We start from the raw sequence: 15,038 nt of genomic DNA, 5'->3' as shown, positions 1-15,038 counted from the left end.
GAGGTGATTTTTCTAGAAGTACAAAACTGTAAAGTAGGAACAAGGGAAGAGACAAAGCTCAGTTTAATCCTCTTGACGCCAAGAACAAAACTCGGTAAGCCCTACGGGCCCAAAAACCATGTTTTAAGGCCGTAAAACCAACCGTTGCGGAGATATTGGCACCACACTACCCCTGCTCTAGGAATCGGATAAAAGAAATGAACTACCATAACCGTGGCAACGTCAGCTCCAGGATGCTAGAGCAGCGAGTTTATGCATGAACGTTTGGGCATAGCTGCCAACCAAAATTTGTACACATAAGACTTACTATCTGGAAAAAGTATACTGTTGTGTAAGGCACTCATAGGACTCCTTTGGGCGGGGATGGAAAAGGGGTGCATTATAAAAATTTTATCTTACTATATGTAAAAATGGATGTGTGTGTAAATGACACATCTCCTCCTAAACCACTGGAGCAATTTTAACCAAACTTGGTACACGTATTACTTACAATCAGGAGACGAGCATGTGGGGGTAAGCCATCCCTAGCGTCAAGTTCATGTTCCCATGAACTACTATGCTGGCGTAGCAGGGGGAGAGGTGATACTCCCATCTGGCACGTCCCAGGTGGCGGATAGTGGGATCCTAACCGACTTGCCGGCGGACTTGAGGGAAATAAAATCCCTCTCGCGGACCAAACACACAACCCCCTGTGGGTGTGGGACACAGATGAAGAATACACCCACGGTATCCCCTGCCTGTCGTAAGAGGCAACTAAAAGGGGCGACCAAGGGATGATTGTCTTGCAACCATGAAACTACTTGTCATTAGTACCACCACGCGGAGAACACCATGGGTCGCTTTTACTTGCGCGTAGTACCACTATATTAGGTACCAAATACGTTTGTGATTAGTAGCACACAGGAGCACCGTGCAGTCGGCTTTTGCAGTACCTGTGATTAGTACCACCATATAAGCGGGACCATGGGATGATAGTTACCATTGTTCTACCTTGCCTATGATTAGTACCCACTAATGAAGAACACCACGGGATAGGGGAAATTCCCTGTGGTTAGTACTCTTATGTGCTGAACACCATAGGGTTGCGTTGCCTGTAAATGGCGCCGCAATGTGAGAAAAACCATAGGTCTGTAGTATATGTCGAATTTCATAACCTGTGAGTAGTACCATAATGTGTGGAATACCACGAGTCTCTGCTACTTTTGATTAGGACCGCAGCTTGACAAATACCATGGTTCTACATTCCTAGTTATAAGTACCGTTATGAGGGGCTGATAACTTGGATTTTGGACCCCCTTTAGACTGCAAGCATCATCAATTCAATGTTATGCTATAGCAGCAGTCCCTTGGTCAGTAATCATATTGTTTTACATCAGAATCTGTTAATGTAAGGCATTGCGGGCCGCATCCACAGATTGTTTAAAATTCATCTCCATTCATTCTTTGTCCCCACGTTTTGAATTCTGGTCGGTGGAGAATTTTGGACGTTTAATTTGTCATTCCATTTCGTCTCATTTCGTACCATTAGGGGCCGATGACCTCAATGTTATGCCTCTTTAAACAGCAAGCATCATCATCAAGTTCATGTTCCGCCTCCTTTGGGGTGAGGTCGAGGGGGGAGCGAGATATAAAAGTAATCAAAAACAGTGTCGAATCTACAGTTTTTGGGGTCACTGAGATGGATGGTGATAATCCAGATTTTTTATCTCTTAGGGGCGAGGGGGCGAGAGGGGGACAGTCCCATTGACAGTTGAAATCCTGTATATCGTATCTATAGTGCGACGGCTAAATACATATAGTTACCACTTATTAATTTTTGACAGGATCAAATACTTCCCAGTCGATTTGAGCTTCCATAAAGACAAAGTTTCACTTGAAAATTAAGTAATCTGAAACTTGAAATCAAACACATCTAAATAATTCTTAAACTACATTATTGATCGTAACATATCAATCTGCAAGTCAAAAAGTAATTCTATAAAAATTCACTTCACACATAACTAACTGATAATACAAATCTTAAAGGGAAATATTCAGAAACTATCCGGGCAACGCCGGGTACTACAGGTAGTCAGTTATAATTTGGCAGTATCATGAGTTCACTGGGTGAAAAATATAATTAAAGACTTGAAACGATATCGGAGTAGTGTAGAGGAGGGATCCGTCGTTTATGCTTGCCAAGTACCCACCAGGCTGGCCCTTGCAGTATTCTTACTTATAACGAAGAATGAAATTGGAGGCACTATAAATCTCAGATTTATGAACATTTTATTTGTTTCTATTTGCCGGGTTTGGTCAGCCGGGCCAGCTGTCATGAAGACTATTTTCTGTTGCCGGCAATAGATCTTGCATCATGTGTGCCCACAAGGCCGTCACCCCAGTTGAAAATTAAAATCCGCGTAATTTGTAATTGCCATGACGTGTGCGCATAACCTTATTTTTGTCACATTTAGCAAGACTCTAGGGCGGGGTGCTAGATGCTTGTTAACCTGGGAGCTTAACACCCCTCACTCTCTTTTTGCTTCTCTCTCCCTCCACCCCAAGCACAGTGGTTACTAACCGGACCTCACCAATCCAGACAAACTGTCTTTTCACGGGCGTGGTCTTGTAGAGATAGTCTTGGCAACCTTGTAAAACACGCTGTGGCATCGTCCTAGCCGGGCTACGTTGGATCTGCAACCTGTGTTTCGCGTAGGCTTAGCAGAAGTGTAATAGAATTCACGATTTTTTAAAGGGAGTTTTAAAAATTGCATTTCCGCTGTAAATCTCTATTTTCATAGGAAATGAATCACAGTTTTAAATACAGATTTAATTTTCATACATTCTGTGAGAAGAGATCACCAGCGTTCTAACTCCTCGTTCAATAATTTAATAATTATTCACATTTTAGCAATATAAATAATTAAAAGCTCACGACTAATACAGCATTGCAATAAAAAACTTGCCTTAATACCTAAATTAATAAGCCTATATATGCTACAATGAAATGAGACCATAGGTCTAAATCATAAAACAGATAAAAGGAACAAACAAACTTACCTCCTTACAGCACGCTTGACAGACTACCCTTCCATCCGTAGTGAAATTGGGATCTCCTGTGATCCACTGCTTCAGCCAGTAGCACTTCGACGATTTTTCTTTGGGCTTTGCTGCAAACACACTTGTTCTTCTTCCACTTCACAGTAAATCACAACAGGTTCTGAACGTAAAGCATGCGCGTACAACAGTTTGCATCGAAAGGAGGGTACAGGGCATATGCGTTGTGCAACATTGTTAGACATTGACTGGTTCTCGCATAATATGTCTTAGAGGTTGGAGGGGTTGAAGACTTTGAGGACAAATTGTTCATTATTTTTCCTGATGGAAATTTCCCTGGAACTATTCCTGGTGACTTCTGAGAATTCCCATTTTTGTTCGTGGGGTAAGCAGATATTGAGAAGAGAGAAGATAATTCTGTCGAGTACACTAGCTACAATATAATGCGCTGGAAGAAAATTGGCTTTTTTGAACTACAGTCAGAAGGCATCAAATAGGCAATTATACTCCAAATAGGCACAAACCCCTGAAATAGGCATTTATAGGCGTAATAAAATCAACGAAATATAGCTAAAAAGACCATAAAATGGATTTATAACTCAAAAGCCTATGTTTCTGAACACAGGAATCATATAGGCAAATTCCCATCTCTAATGAGACAGTCACTTGTTGACGGGAAATGTCACTCCATTCTGATCCGTTTCATCTTCACCAGCAGTGTATATAACAGGGTCTTCAGTACTGAACTGCCCGCAACTTTTCCAGTGAGTTCCAGATAAACCACAGTTGTTGACTGTGTGCCTAATCGGTTCTCGTTCTACAACATGAAGTTTTCCCATCTGGAGCAATCCTCTCATGTTCTATGTTGCGATAGCTGTGGCATTGCAGGACTGGCTTATAATTGTTGGAACCGTAGTAGATTTACCGTGCATGGTCTGGTTGCTCACCACTGCATGTCCGGTCACATATTTCACACCAGTTGGCCCGGATCCATATTGGCACTGGTTGCTACTTGGAATACGCTACATAACAGTATCGAACTGTGACTGCATGGCGTGCTCATGGGATATCACTAAGATTTTTGCTGTGGTAGTTTAACCATTCCTTCCACATCCTACGCCGTTGACCAACTCAGTTGGTTCGTCAGCTTTTAGAAGTGATTTCTCAGCCCCAAGGGCATGAGCTTAATCTGTTCATCAACCCTCAGAAGAGGTTCTTGGATGGAGGGGGATCACTTATTCCAGTGGTCACTCGGTGGATGCAGTTTAACATCATACCTGGGACATTAATTTCATAGTAGGTAAAGTGAAAATTCTTTACATATAGGTTAGAAGTATGAAGAGGTCAGATTGTGCTTGGTGGACATCTAATCAAGCAATGGATTTTCCCATCTCAAACTTCAGCCTCTACTGAAATTATACCCAGTCTTGTCCATTTAAACTTGTTCGCTAACCTCTTGAACACATGCATGCCCAGGAGATTTATAGGCTGCGCCATAGAGGGTAAGGGAAGAGTTTCACACTCAGTATTAAGTTTCAGTGATAGTCACTGAAACAAAGAGGCTATATTGGTGACTGCAGTTGATTTTTTAGAACTTAGTTTTCTTTCATAGTTTTAACCCTTGTGAAAGGAAGTATTCCCTTACATACCATTTATTTTTCAGTCACTTTAACTTAAATTTGACCAAGTTCGAAACTTGGAGACACACAGTATAATTTTTTTTTCAAGTTTAGTCATGTTTTTATGGTTTGGAGAAGTCAGTTTTTGTATGGTACACCAAGAAACATGGAGGACAACCATGCATTTGACCCCACCAATTCCACCATTATAATTGATCGCTAGGTTGTGTTTCAGCTTCTTCCCTCGTTTTGATTGGACTGTAACAAAATCTGGTCTATGGTGCTGAATTGACAAAAAGTGTACAGGCTCTTTGTCAATCCATTTTATGGCTAGGATTTTGTTCGCTGAAACGAAAGTAAGTTCACCCTTCTTCAACTGTGTTTCCTTGAACTTAGGAGGCATATGTTTTCTGTTTGCCCTAACCGTGCCAGTAGCATGTGTGTTATGTTCCAGGAGAATCTTGAACAAAGATGATGAACTGTACCAGTTATCCATGTACAAAGTTCTCCAGACACCCAGAAGATCCTACACATATCAACAACAATCCTCTCGCTAACTAATATATCTTTTTAGGGAGATCCTCCCTCATAATCCTTCCCAGTATATATTTTGAAATTCCAGCAATAGCCGTTCTCTGAAGAGCAAACTTTGTACACCTTGATACCGAATGTTGCTCTCTTGGATGGATTATATTGAACGAACGACAGTCTACCTTTGAATTTCATCATCGATTCATCAAGGCAAATATTTTCTCCTGGAGTATACACAAACTTGAATCTGTCCAAAAGTAAATCTATAACAGGTCTAACCTTTCTTAGTTCGTCATGCTTTCATTCGGAGGAGACCGTACTAAAATGCAAGAATTTGTTTTTAGAGTCAAAGCGTTTGAATGGCACGGTTTCACTAAATATAGGAGTTTCTATTACTCTACATTTCGACCACTTATCTTGCGTTGCAGGCTTTTTTTTTTTTTTTTTTTTCTGTGACATAAGAATACACAGTGCAAAGTGAGCTTTTAGCTCATCTCTAGTAACAGGAAACCAATGTTTTTGTTTGTAAGTATTACTGGTTTCAAGGGGAGCAGATAAATTAGCAAATATGTAGAGACATAAGCATTGGTCTCCTTTGTAACGTGGTCCCAGAACTGTGGGGTTAGAAATTCATTCACTACGTCAATTTCTTTTGGATTATTCCCCAACCTCCTCATTATAGAATGAATTTCAGAAACTCGTTTTCATGTTACAGAAACTGGCTTATCGTCAACAAGATCCCAATTCCAAGTATCATTACTAAGAGTTCTCACCCGCTCTTTTTGTATTCTGGTTTTGTCCCGTAGTTTCGATTGGCACTATCACCTCGGAACTGAAGTTGGAATCACTTTCATCACCATCAGTTGAAGAAGACATATTTTCACTCTCCAGAGAATCATTTCCACTTTCAACATCACTATTTTCAAGTCAGTTACGAATAACTTCATGCATGCCATGCTTGGATGCCGCCATGATTGTTCACAAATAGTGTCAAACTTAGGTGCTTTTTATTTTCCATATTTCAGCTCAGAGTTACTATTTACACAAAGAAAATAGCTTCAGGTATCATCTGAAATCTATTGGGAAGGCTGCAAAACAAACAAAATAAATTTCTCTGACCAACTAATCGCGATAATGAACTTATAAATGTTCTGTACACAAGGGCGGAAGTGTCCGTCAAAGTATGTTACCACTTTACGATCGCAGGACAGACGGTTTCGTCAAAGTATGGCAATGGGTTAATTTACAACAGAGATTTCAGCTTGCAGATCATACACAACCTTTGTTGGAAGATTTTGTCTCTTGTGAACTTTAAGATAGGGGCAGATCATGATCGATTGTAATAATATGCGCATTGATTTTTTTTTTTTTCTTTTAGGTTGTCTTATTAATTGCACTAAATTTTATTAATCCATTTTGTAAATTCATATTTATGAGGGTAGTTTTCTTTGTGTTTAGAAACCTGATCCGGATCCAGATCCTGGTCCTGAGCCTCCAGTGATTATTCTTGAAGCTCCCTTGCCAGAAGTAAAAGAAACCAAGGGTATTGTGGTTCTGGAAGAGCCCGTTCTAACAAGAGTGGGCGAAGAGTGCGAGGAGATAAAAATAGAGGTGAAGTCAGAAGAAGAATCGGAAAGCAATCTCCTCGGATCGTTACTCTGCCAAGAGACTATTCCTGGAAGTCCCACACAGGCTCCTGAGACATGTGCTGATGAAGGAGTTGAAGATGAGAAAATTCTTCTTCTCGAAATGCCATTTGCCAGTGTTCCAGGCAGCAATTGTGAGCCTTCTGATACAGTGGTGCCAGCGACCGTTTCTGTGCAAGAACACGTGCCAAGTGTGCAATCACCCATCCTACCTGTGACTTTGTGTGCGACCTCCCCTCCATCTGTTGTGCAGCCTCCCTCCCCTAGTGTATCTAAGAGAAACTCTAATGAAGCTGCTCCTGTTATGGACAATACACCACCTACTACACCTGACAGTACCTTATCCACTATATCTGGCTCTCCTAGAGAGTAAGTATTAGTTACTTTTCAGATCAAGTTGAAATATTTATTTGTATGACAGAAAAAATTATATTTCTATTCTTTCATGCCTTTTGTTGTGTTTTTTAGGGAACATGGTGACATGTCTCCTGCACTGGATAATGAAAGCACCAAATCTCACAGGGACTCCTTTGAGATAGATATGGATAGTTGTGCTGAAGGTACAAAGGTGGATCACTACAGTGAAGATGGTGAGCAATGTAATACTACTATTAACTGTGTCTTTAAAGTAATATCAACATAATATGTTTTGTTTCAAATATTTTGCTTTTGAAATACAGCAAAACCCTGAGAAAATGCTCTTATGGGATTGTGGAAAAAAAAAAAACTTGTATTAAGCAGATGACCCACTATGCTAAATATTTATACACAGTACTCATATCTACTAACTCCCCTGATTTTGGCAGGAGTCTCCCAATTTTTTACCGTATTTTCAACCTTCTGATCAGTTAATTGTTTCTCCTAATTTTAAGTCAATTACTATAGAACTTAAAATATGTTCTGAAACTCCTGCCAGTTCAAGATGCTGCTTCAGTGACAGAAGGTTGCTTCCATTGCATTGTGTTATTGTTTTCGGTGGTCATGATGTTGTGGTATTCAGGAAGTTGATCAAAAAATATTATTGTGATCAGTTGTTATGCAGTCTTTTTTTTTTTTAAGTGGTCTTAACCTCTTCAGTCCCGAGCCTGTTAATGCATTCGATGTGTTATATTTTGCTCAAATAATTTTTAAAAATTCACCATAGAAAATTAGTGTGTTTCACGAAGTTGTTTTATTCGTGTAGCATATATGCTACATCAGGACTCAGAGTTGACTTTCCTACCATTATTACTTTTTTTCCTTAAATTATTTTGTTTTATTGTAAGTAGACAAAACCACATGTAGAACATATGCTACATACGGACTGAGGAGGTTAACTGTTGGTTCATATGATAGAACCAGAGACTGTGCTGCTTTTTTGTGTACCGGGCGAGTTGGCTCTGCGGTCAGGGGCACACGGCTGTGAGCTTGCGTCCGGGAGATAGTGGGTTCAAATCCCACTGTCGGCAGCCCAGAAGATGGCTTTCCGTGGTTTCCAATTTTCACACCAGGCAAATGCTGGGCATGTACCTTCATATACGACCGCCGCTTCCTTCCAACTCCTGGGCCTTTCCTATCCCATCGTCGCCATAAGACCCATCCGTGTTGGTGCGACATAAAGAAACTAGCAAAAAATAAATTTAAAAAAACTCTTTTGTGTAAGAGTTAGTTATAATTTATCGTATTGATTATCTTTACAATACAGCATATGTTCGTTCAAGGTTTGATGTTTTATTATGGTAAAGACCTATACAGTGAAACCTCGTTTAGACGTTGTTTTCAGAGGACAAGGAAAAAGAAAGTGTTAAGCAAGAAAATGTACCAATGAATATACGCATAAAAACTATCCAACAGGGATATGGAAACACTAGATAAAATTTTTTCTGACATGAGGGCATTTCTACTAATGAAACTATTTAAAATAGATTGTTGGATCCACCTTGTCAATACACTTTTAATCACTGAAAATTATTTATTCTATCATACATGTTTCAGGAACAGTATGCATTCCCTTTGCCACCGAGGTAGACACCTCATTTGCAAATAAAGAGATTTTGATTTTTTTTATTTGAAGTCTAATGAAGAAGTATTGTATCCTGATTCACCATATCAATGAATAAACAAGCTAGTGAAATATTATGAAAATTATCATTACATAAAATTTTAATATTTTGATTAATTGAATGAGAATACCTAAATATATTTAAGATCTAGTTTTTCTTCCTTAAATGATAAAATGCTAGTTTATTCAATGGGTTCTCTTCTGTACTTCTTTCATTTAAACCTGATTGAAACTCATTTTTTTTTTAGCAAGATAAATTTCTAAACTTTTAAAAACATTCATGAATTTTCCCTGTTTGCTGAATGTGTTAACTTCATGTCATTAGAAATGTCCGTAAATTTGATTCATTTCAACCATATTCTCTCCCATTGCCAAATATCTTTTATGTTTGACTGCATTAACATTTTCTTTGTACTGTACCTTATAGCCAAACTTCTTCCAGACTGTCCTATGTATCATTGCCTACATGTTTGGCATGTCAATTTGTAAATTTCTGACTTATTAATAATACATTCATTCTCTCTTTTATCTGAATTGAAAATTATCTTATTAGTATTATCAGTTTTGTATGCGACATTGATGTTCCTTTTTCTGAAAATTTTTGCCAGTTGATAAGAGTGCTTATTTTGAAAAGTAAGGACTGCAGATTTGTTTTTCTTTAACTTAAGTTGTTTTTGGTTCATTTTTCATTTTATTTATCATTCTATTAATAAATTTCTGGAGTTTCTGTTACGAGCAATTTTGTGGATTATATTTATCTCGTTATTATAATTCTTCTTAGACATAGGTATGTTCATAGCTCTATTAATTTAGCTGTACAATGTTGCCTTTGTATGTTGATCTGGGTGATTGTAGTCATTTCTGATAATAGTACAGTATCTGTATTAGTAACTTTATGAAAATTTGAAAATCAAAATGTCCAGAATTTCTAGTAATTAGCCATCTGGTGACGAATGAACGTACCATATCCACTTCTATTATAACTTCTAAATTTCAAAAAGCCATTCTGTAAGAAGCCTTTCTCGTGGACAGTCGAGATTTCTTCTGATGATGCAGAGCACAGTTCTCTGCGAAACGTAAAGAATTTCACCTTATTTTCTTGACACGGCATAAGCCCAAAACCCTATACAGTATCATGTCTATAAGTACGGGCCGTGAAAGCATCAATGGCAACAAATATATCATAGATGTATCTTTACCGTGTAATCAATCCATCTGTTTTATCCACTATTTTATTGTATTCCATGTAATCCATGAATATGTTCGCTAAAATACCTGAAGCCAGCAAACCCATTGCTTGGCCTTTAGATTGTATGTAAATTTTGTTGTCGAAAACAAAATAGTTATCTTCCAAGGTAAATTCTAGTAATGTTAAAAATTCTTCAACTTCCACCTTACTTAATTTGCGGTGTTGCATTAAATTCTTTCTTAGTATTTTTATGGTATTTGCAATAGGAATGTTGGAGTACATATCTTTGATATCCAATCTATGCATCATTTAGTAGTCTGTTAGCTCAATGTTTTTGATCCTGTTACAAAAGTCAATAGCATACTTGCCAACCCTTCCGATTTACCCAGAAACTTTCCGATTTTTAACTCGCCTTCCGGTTTTCTGATTTATCTTTATTTCTTCCTATTTTTGACCAATATAACCTCCAGTACGGTCAGTACTCTTCCCCTAGGACAAATTCTTATGTGCTTGCGTAATTTACGCAACCTCATTTTTAAGCATATTTATTTGATGCTTTATTTGGCGGGCGGATCATCAGTCACCTTCGTGTATCATATTTCCCGTTCACTACAGCAGCGTATGTGCTGTTCAGGTGGGAATTCGGGACGGCAATCGTCCTACGAGTCAGAGAAGGTCATGCGCACTAGCGACCGCTAGGGACTCCGTTGATCGGGACGAAAGAGTGAGTTTGTTATTGTGTGGTTCGTGCGCTCGTTTCTGTGCGTAGTTTCGTTGTAGTTTTAGACCACGTGTTTTGTTCTTGCGATTCTGTGCTTTTCCCCCTGTCAAAGTCATATGTCAATAATGTACGAGACATATTGGTCTGTTTTACATATGGTAGTTTTGCGTATTTCAGTGCTTTTGTGTTGATCAGAGTTCATCATTTAAATGAGTTCAATGTAATGCAGAGAGTTATGTCGGTAACAGTTTGTGGTATTTTCTCTTCACATGATGACTACAAACATAACAAACATTATCTCCAAGTGTTCAGGGATACCTATAAAACTGAATTTCTATTCATTTACAGTCTAATAAAGGAAACTATTATGCATTTTGTTCCGTGTGTCGGTGTGATATAAATATCTCGCATGGAGGGAAAACTGATATTGTAGCTCACTGTGTCACACAGAAACACAAAGATAGTGCTAGCTATCTCAAGAGGAACAAAAAATTAAGTAATTTTTTTGTAGGTGATGATGCAGTCACTCTAGCAGAATGTTTGTTCACGGCGTTCATTGTCGAACATAACCTTGCATTGTCTTGTTCTGATCACACAGGGCCATTGTTCAGAAAGATGTTCCCAGATTCAGACATTGCGAAGAAGTATGCATGTGCTAGAACAAAAACATCTGCCATAATTAATGAAATGGCCCGTGGTACAGATAGTAAGGTGATTCAAACTTTAAAGACTGAACCTTTTGCGATTTCAACTGATGGTAGCAATGATAAAGATAGTAAGCTCTATCCTATTGTCGTCTTGTTTTTCAACAAGGAATTGAAAAAGATTGAAAATTGTTTGCTATCCATAGAAAATTTGGAAGGCAATTCTACTGGTATTAATATTGCTAATTTGCTCCTGGATGTTCTGAAAAGATATGACGTTCCGATGGCAAACTGTATAGGGAGCGTGCACGGCCGCTCTTAGCGCCTCTAGCGGAAGAAATCGGTAACATTTTGGTGATCTTGTCTTGAGCGGTCAGTCGAGGCTGTGTAACTGTGGGTGTGAAATTGTGGTGGTGGTGGTGGTGGTGGTGGTGGTGGTGGTGGTGGTGGTGGTGGTGTATCAAAATGCCTAAATAAAATAGAAACTGTTATGCTTTGAACTGCCACAACACACAAAGAAACACGCATGGAAAGGAATTACATTTCACACATTTCCTGGTTGTCCATAGGAATCGGACAGATGCAGGAAGTGGGTTTTGGCTAAAGTAAGTACTGTAGGCTACCTTATTTCATTTGTGACGTAAATCACACATTTCAAACATGTCAGGTATGCCAAGTCAAGAACACGTTCATTTAAGTACACTTTGAAATAGTACATTTCATTTCAATTATGTATTGCAGTAAGTTTGTATGTTTACATTCATGTCCTTCCATGCGCACGTGTCTTGTCAACGCCGAATAAGAATAATAATAATAATAATAATAATAATAATGTTTTCCTGCATTTCAGAGCAGACGGAACTCCATCGGAACCCACCAAATGCTCCGTCATTTGCAGTGAACATTTTGTTGGAGGAAAGCCTAGTAATATTGAAAATCATCCATCATATATACCATCTGTGTTTCATGAGAGCTATAAGAAGAAACCGAAAAGAGAATGTGATGTATCCCGGTTTTAAGAGCGAGTAAACGAATGAAATGTTCAGATATACATACGTCTTCTAATCAGGAAACTCATGAATTTATTGTGAAAAATGAGTGTGAAAAACTACATAAGTCGATGCAAGCAGCATTTAAGATTGAAGCAACGACTTTCGAATTCACTTGTGTTTTTAGTGGGAATGATGTAGGCACACAGTGCTAGTCAATCGCAGAACCTCCAAATTTTTCGGAAAAGGTTGATAAAAGTTGTGGTCCCAACACCCCCTTGGACATATGCAGAGGATTTTATGGATACCAGAGCATAAAAAATGAGGCACAGTTTAATTTGAAACATTCAGTTTTTTACTTTCTCTCTTTGTTTCTAAAGTGTCTGTAAATATAAGTAATAACGATGTCTGTTTACTCTTTTTAATGAAAATGAAATTGGGTATAACCTATGCTGCCTTGGCAGTCATATTTGGTGTACATCGGACTACTGCTGCGCGAATATTTTTTACTGCTCTGGGAGTAGTCAAGAAACGCACTACTAATTTTATTTTGTGGCCTAGCAAACTATCCCTGAATAATACTTAGCCTAGAGCTTTTAAAACATTTTATCCTGATGCACGGGTTATAATAGATTGCACAGAAAAGAAATCTGAAACACCAGCAAGAACAGAGGAGAGATGTTACATGTATTCTTCGTACAAGTCATGTTATACATTTAAATTTTTATTAGCTGTGGCCGGCCCCAAACGGAACTATTGTTTTTGTTTCCTCTTGTTATGGTGGAAGAACTAATGATACTTTTATTGTTGAAAATTCAGGCTTCCTAAATCTTTTGAGTGAAGGGGACGTTACATTAGCCGACAAGGGATTCCCAGGTTTTAAAACACAGTCACATCATTCTTTGTTTGTTATGCCGCCTTTTCTTCACATTGGGAGATTTACAGAAGATGTGTTACAAATTCAGAGTGTAGCAAGTGTGTGAATTCATGTTGACAGACGCATACACAGGGTGACCGTTTTCAAAATCTTGAAAAATATTCCTCAAGATCCGTTTCCGTATATCAGCGACATTGTTTACGTAGCTTGTGTGCTAGCAAATTACTTGCCACCCATAATAAAGAACGTAGAACTGTAACCCCTCCACATAATCCACTCGTATAAATCTTTCTTATCAGAACTTCGCTTAGCAACATGACGTGTTATCTACTTAATCCAACTGAATTCCTGTTTATTTGCTTATCGGATGCTGCCTGTCAATAGTTTGTCAAAAGCACAGTCAATTTCACCGGAAATCTCACTCGCGAAATTTGACTTTTCACAGATTCATAGATATAAGGTAGTTACAATATTGTTCTTCATTTCGTCCTGTGACAACAATATCAGGTTTGAATGTATTTTTATATGTACACCATTACAACTTCCATAGAATTACTTCATATTTATCTTGACAACAGGATGCAACGATATTTTTTGCCGTAACTATGAAGCAGGTCTTCAAGCGGAACGCACTCTCACCGTATTAATTCTCGGAACTCCGCCAGAGCGCTCTGTTACTAGTAGCGTGCACGCTCCCTATAGCTTCCAGCGCAGATAATGCTCCTGTTATGATGGGAAGAAAAAGCGGTGTTGCTGCTAAACTAAGAGAGCAGTGCAAAAACATTATTATTATGGGATGACAATGTCATTTGATTAATTTGGCTGCCATGAAGGGTGCAGACTCTCTTCCTGTCAAAATTGACGAGATGCTAATTGATATTTATTATTATTTAGACAAAGGCTCGAAGAGAAAAGATCATCTCAAAATGTATCAAGCTTTGTACCAAACTGATGTTAGAAAAATATTAAAGCTGGTTATCCTTGAGGAAATGTTTGGAAAGATTGATTTCAGAGTGGAAGCTACTTCAGAGGTTATTTTAAGGATGAGGTAAAGCGGTCCAATGGCACAGACACATCTCTGAAGTATTTCCAAATTCCCAAGCTAAAGGCACATGAAGATAGAGAAATGGAACGTGGTCCTTGTGTCAGTAGAGTACAAGACCAAGCTTTTGTTATTTATGGAAAATGGAAGGCAGAGAGTAGTTCATCTCCATCTGTGAAGAAAGTAAAGGAGTCTAGTTGCACTGCCAGTATTTCACGAGAGGAGAGACTATTTCTTTTTCTGTCTTCAAACTTAAATAAAGTATTTTGCTCATTTCTGGAAATTATCATCCCTACTTTTGAGAAAACTAATAAAGTTTTTCAGTCACAAACACCTCACATTCATGTCATAAGATCAATGCTGACGGACATATTGAAGGACATTCTGTGTAGCTTTGTTAAGTCAGTGATTACAAAAAAATATCCTACAGTTTTAGAAGTGGTCTATCACACAAGAGAGAATCAGAAAGCTGATGATTTAGTAATTGGCTGTTCAACATCTCGTCTTGTAGAAAATCTGGCACCTGAGGAGAAGAAAAACTTTTATTTGCACGTCAGGAACTATTTTATTGCAGTTTGTGATTATATTATTCATAACTTTAATTCAAATAGTGATGTTTTTGTTAATGCTCAAGTAGCTGAGATAAATTCTTTGCAGATTCTTCCTTCAATGCCATTAAGTATTTTGTTTCAAAGTTTCCTGT

The 15,038-nt window shown here is 38.3% G+C and overlaps 1 protein-coding gene across 3 annotated transcripts in view; it reads left to right on the top strand.

Annotated features, from left to right (window-relative positions):
* htk (hat-trick) overlaps positions 1–15,038 on the top strand; it is a 564,009-nt gene that overhangs the window by 413,924 nt on the left and 135,047 nt on the right. For all 3 annotated transcript variants that reach the window (XM_067137785.2, XM_067137784.2, XM_067137786.2), the window contains exons 18-19: positions 6,645–7,201; positions 7,301–7,422. In XM_067137785.2, the coding sequence (XP_066993886.2) occupies positions 6,645–7,201; positions 7,301–7,422 (679 nt within the window). The remainder of the gene's footprint in view (positions 1–6,644; positions 7,202–7,300; positions 7,423–15,038) is intronic.

Source organism: Anabrus simplex, chromosome 1 (genome assembly GCF_040414725.1).
Source record: "Anabrus simplex isolate iqAnaSimp1 chromosome 1, ASM4041472v1, whole genome shotgun sequence".
NCBI classification, from domain to species: Eukaryota; Metazoa; Arthropoda; class Insecta; order Orthoptera; family Tettigoniidae; genus Anabrus; species Anabrus simplex.
Note: the sequence above shows the minus strand (reverse complement) of the source record. Positions and strands in the feature narration are given on the sequence as shown.